The 5,183-nt window shown below is 39.2% G+C and overlaps 1 protein-coding gene across 1 annotated transcript; it reads left to right on the top strand.

Annotated features, from left to right (window-relative positions):
• The first annotated feature begins 514 nt into the window (after positions 1-514).
• On the top strand, positions 515-4,902 carry LOC148844367 (uncharacterized). Its single transcript, XM_088957740.1, has 6 exons — positions 515-1,162; positions 1,688-1,832; positions 2,900-3,160; positions 3,667-3,748; positions 3,865-4,061; positions 4,442-4,902. Exons 1-6 carry the CDS (start codon positions 942-944, stop codon positions 4,748-4,750), a joined length of 1,215 nt encoding a protein of 404 aa, XP_088813866.1. The 5' UTR covers positions 515-941; the 3' UTR covers positions 4,751-4,902.
• Positions 4,903-5,183: the final 281 nt, after the last annotated feature.

The following is a 5,183-nucleotide window of genomic DNA, read 5'->3' as shown; positions in this document are numbered from 1 at the left end:
TATATGGTTGATCCCTCCATCCATCAAGAGGGAATCTTTCAAAGAGACCACATGTTTAATCTCATAGTCCACGTCAATCCTAATACCCCCACACTGATTTCCTTGACTTATCTACAAAAATGGTCTTATTGTGGACACGTGATATGGGATTGGTGGCTACAATTTGTCTGATATGATAAGGAAAAGGAGGAGGGCTGGTGGGCTGAAAAATGCCAATTTAGGGCTTCCATCAATGTTCTCTGCGTTACTGTACGTGGATCCTGAGGATGATTTCGTGGGCCCAAGCCCACTACTGCATGTGGCGAATCTTCTGGAAGATTGTGCTCCATTTGTTGATCGCAAACAAGTCATCTTGACAGGAGCTCTCAACCGTCTGATCTATTTGGAACAGGGGAAACTGGGTCTTTACTCTCTAGTGTTTGGTGGGCTCCACTAAGAATATACCATAGGTGGGTCTGGTTGTCTGGTTCTGAAGTAAAAATAAGCACAACACTCACTGAGGGATCACATAAATGACCTTAATTCTGCAATGGGTCCCATGATAGAGAAAAATCTTGGTCAATGATCAGATGGTGCAACGATGCTGTTCATTTGAACTGATATCTTCTTCTGTGGCCACTGTGGATCCAGACCCTATGATCTTGCAGTGAGTGGCTGATTGATGGGGACCACACCACAGCCGGACAGCCACGATTCTTCTTTCTCCAAAGCTCCAAACCCACGATGGAACGATCGAGATTCGAAGCGATTCTGTCGTCAAGGCATCGGTGGCCGTTGATGTGCGAGTATATGCGCACTACACACCCTGCTCATCGTATCGTTGGTTAAAGTAGTCTTCTTCCCTCCTCCCCAAGTTAGGAAGGAAAGGCACACGCGCTGAGAAAACATGGTTTTTATCGGGGGTAAGAGAGTCCGAAGAGACTAAAGAAACAGCAGCCGAGATGGCCAAACACTGGTTTCGTTCATGGAATTTCGCGGGAATATTCGTTGGTTCCGAAGAATTTTGGCGGGAGAACGTTCATGGTGGATGGGCCACGATCATCGTCCTGCTCTTTATCGTCATCTGGCACTCCGCTAGGTCATTTGCCAAGCGTTTCAGATCCTCGTCGGCTCCACAAAATGCGAAAACGACCTTTTCTCCTTCCGGAAATCCGCAAATCAAGTAACTTTATTCCTTCCTGTTCTTCCCCTGAAATTTGTACTTTAATCTCTTATTCTTCCCTAAATTTCCGTACAAGCTCTTGTATTTCGATGGGTATTACGGAACAGGTGAAGCGATATTTCTCTCCTTCTTGGTATGTCATTGTGTTCGAAAGGATTATCCAACTACACATATAACTGTTATCAAACCTGAGAATTTTTGGGTTCTATATTTTTTATGTGCTTTAGCTTCAGTTAGTCTTCGATTGAACTATCATTCTTCTCACGACTTCCAAGTTATCGTCTTCCAAATCCATTTCTAGATGGATTCTTAATTGGGTAATCTGGAAAGTTCTAGATATTTATGCATTTGGAGTCCTGGGATTTGCATCCAGGGGCTGTAATTAGAGAAGAGGCGATAACAGTAATCTGTAGAAAACCTATATATATTTGTTGATGTTAGAGAAGAGGCGATAACAGTGATTTTATAATTCTCATACTTCTTTTTTTTTGGTAAATAATGTAGAGATATATCTTTCTACTGCAGAGTATCGGAGATTGTATCCGATGATGACTTGAAAATTTTGATAAAAGATTTGGATGGGAGGCTTGATGAGACGGAGAAATGGGAGGATGTCATAGAAAAAAGAAATGAAATGCTATCATATAATGCAAAATGCTGCAAACCGAAGGTTTGTGCTCTTTTCTGATTACTTTCATGTGTTTTCTTTTGACTTCTGGAATATATAAATATGGAAGATACAGACATGGATTCTTCAAAACTTTAGTATGTTCTTACAAACCGTAGAATTGCCTGTTAAAATGTAAGAATATCCATGTATTTGAAAGGTTTATGGGCATGTTGAGTTCATTTATTTTTCTTCTCTTGTTCTTGCAAGATTAACCGGAAGTGCTAGGTTATTTGGTTCAAGGATTTGAACATTTTAAAAACTTGATTTTCAAGGGATATAGGCATGTAAAGTTGATTTGTCTTTCTTCTTTTGTTCTTGCAAGGTTTTGCGGCACCTTGGAGTGCTAGGTTATTTGTTTCCAGGGTTCAAAATTTTTAAAAACTTGAAAATTGATTCAGTCAATCCGTGGGATTAGAACCAATCTGGGAATTAACTTAAAAGTTGGGTTTGCTCTTGCTTCTTACTTAACCATTTTTTGTCATTGATTATATATTCTTTATTTATTTATTTATTTATTATTTATTTATTTTTTGGGCGGAGGGGGGGGGGCATTAATTCTGTCATCTACATCAAATTGTGCTACCTCTAGGAAAAGATAATTTTCTACTTTTCTCTATGTCTACTTTAGCTCTATCTCTGTATTTAGCCATAATTATAAGTACCATCAATAGAAATCAATGTATATTATTATCTATTTGACTCCAGGGTTGACTTCCATTCCAGACCCTTTATAGGAGTTCAGTCATGCAGTTGTGTATTATTTGAAATTTTAATTAAAAGTTGTAATTGGATGCCAGTACCGAATTAAAGTTGATCGAACTGAGTTCTAGGATGAGTTGAAGGTGCCAACTAGCTTGCTGGTAAAGTATCTATATGAATGTAGCGAAGACCTGGGATTGAGTCCTGCCTTCACCAGGGTTGGATGGGGGGGGGGGTGTTAAGGGTTTGGACTTTGGAGGAGGGTTGCCCCTCTTGTGTAGCCCATTTTCCTTAAGAAAAGGTTCTAGGTTGAGTTGCAAACTTGTGAATATTCATTTAAAATTTTGTTTTTCTGTTGCTGTTCTTAGGATGGTCCCCTGAAGTATCTGAGTGTAACAATATTTGAGGATTGCACCACAGAATTGGTGAGAGATTTTTACATGGACAATGAATATAGGAAACAGTGGGACAAGACATGGATAGAGCATGAACAATTGCAGATTGATGAATCTAATGGAACAGAAATTGGCCGGTCGGTTAAAAAGTTCCCACTCTTAACTCCAAGAGAGCATGTATTGGCTTGGCGGTTGTGGGAAGGGAAAGATAAGACCTTCTACTGTTTTATCAAGGTAAGCACCATTGAAATTCATTGACCTTGAAACTACTTATGTTTAGATTTATTTCATTTTATTTTTGCTATTACCACACACCAGTAGGGGGCCAATGGGCCATTACTTAGTGTAATGGTTAAATCTTGGACTTCATGCGTGAGAACACAGATTCAAGTCTAAGAGAGGCCACCTTGTGCCAAAAAAAAAAAAGCCAAAGTTTAGGATTGCATCCAGTCTACACTGCTCAAGATCCCAGATAACTGGGCCCAACATTGGGTAGTGTCCTTTTACCATTCATCAATCCGAACAAATTAGATGTCAGAATTATTTATCTCATGTGTGTGTTGGGCAGTACTGTTGTTGTCCATAATGATGGTGATGGTGGTGGTTTTGATTTCAAAACATAGTGGTTATATTTTCTGCAACTTTACTGTTATCAATTTCATTATATTAATGTTTCTGCTCCCTTGTACCTTCCAAATAAGTAACTGCTCCTTAAACTCATCTTTGATGGCCATGATCAGGAATGTCAGCATGCTTTGGCACCACTTCAGAAGAAGTATGTTCGTGTTGGCTTCTTCAGATCTGGATGGCGAATCAGGAAGGGTAAGTGCCTGACTCAACCGTCTTGATCTTTTCGTGTTGGCTTCTAGTTCAAGTGTCTTGATATCTTTGTATCTTTTGGAGGGAATCCTATTGTTATTTGAATCTTCTGGTTTCAGTACCTGGTAGAAATGCCTGTGAGATCAAAATGGTGCACCAAGAAGATGCTGGATTGAATGTAGAAATGACAAAACTTGTATTTTCCAAGGGCATATGGAGTTATGTTTGTAAAATGGATAGTGCGTTGCGCAAATACTCTCTAAGAAGCTGCCCTCATCCAAGATCATCTCTGACTGCAGTTAATTTTATCCAGAAGGTGAGGACTATTTGGGATTTCCATGTACAACCTTTGGTTTTTATAGGATACTTACAAAGAAGATAAATAAAAAACTTGCTTATCAGCTAGTTGCAATTAATTACTTATCAAAAAAAAAATCAACTTGTTGGAATTGATTCTATTTCAAGTTCAAATTAAACCCATCAAGGCCAGGAAGGAAAATAATAATTTTGTAATTTTCTCATATAACTTGTTTGAAAAACTTATACCACCATTTCTTTTGAGGTGAAACTATGATTGCAGATGATTCATCTGGAAATTAAGGCTTTTAGTTCCAAGCATATCGTATGCCTATTCTGTCATCCATCTACCTTCAATTGGTTGCTTATTTTCCAACAAGTTATATTCTTATCATTTAGGTCCCGCCTGAGTTTGAAATCATGCCTACGGAGATCCATCCGAACTTTCTGGGAAGCTCCGTTTCTAGTTCCAGCAGCAGGCAGGTTGTTGGTGATGTCAAAGAGAGGAAAATTTCAAGGCCATCAAAGAAATGGATTGCTAATGGCCTACTTCTGCTTGGGGGTGTTATTTGCCTTTGTCGTGGCCACTCTGCTGTTGGTGCAAAACTTGCTGTTGCATGCATCTTGAAGAAGCTTGCGAAGCATAAATCTTCAACAAGTCAAACTGGGCAAAGCCAGGCCGCGCATGACTCATTATATCGTAACTGATTCTGGGGGCTTAGTGATCTACTACATATAGTTAATTCATACATCTATAGCATAGATTCAATTTCTCTGCAATTCCTTAATTTCCTTTGTTTTGTATGTATCTGAAATTTTGTATCTATCGAAATAGTAAATAGAAGCAACTATGTAATTCATCTTGTTGGGTCCTTGTTTCCTCTCCTTTTTACCCTATTCTTCTGGTTTGAAGCTTGGGATATTTGGAATGTTTCACATGTGTTTCTTGTGTTGTATCCCCCTTCTTTTTGGTAAGATGCATTAGGGGAGGGAATCTCTGTTTAGTACTCTCTCGAACTAAACTGGTTGGCGGGACTACACGACGTAGGGCTTTTGTGAGTAAAAGAGTTTCTGATAATGGCATGGGTGACTTCTCTTTTCTCTTCCCCCAATTCGATCTGTTTCGTTTAGACAGTCGAGG

Source organism: Nelumbo lutea, chromosome 8, assembly GCF_056320005.1.
Source record: "Nelumbo lutea isolate HS-2025 chromosome 8, American lotus-T2T, whole genome shotgun sequence".
NCBI classification, from domain to species: domain Eukaryota; kingdom Viridiplantae; phylum Streptophyta; class Magnoliopsida; order Proteales; family Nelumbonaceae; genus Nelumbo; species Nelumbo lutea.
This window is presented reverse-complemented; position numbering and strand designations above follow the sequence as displayed.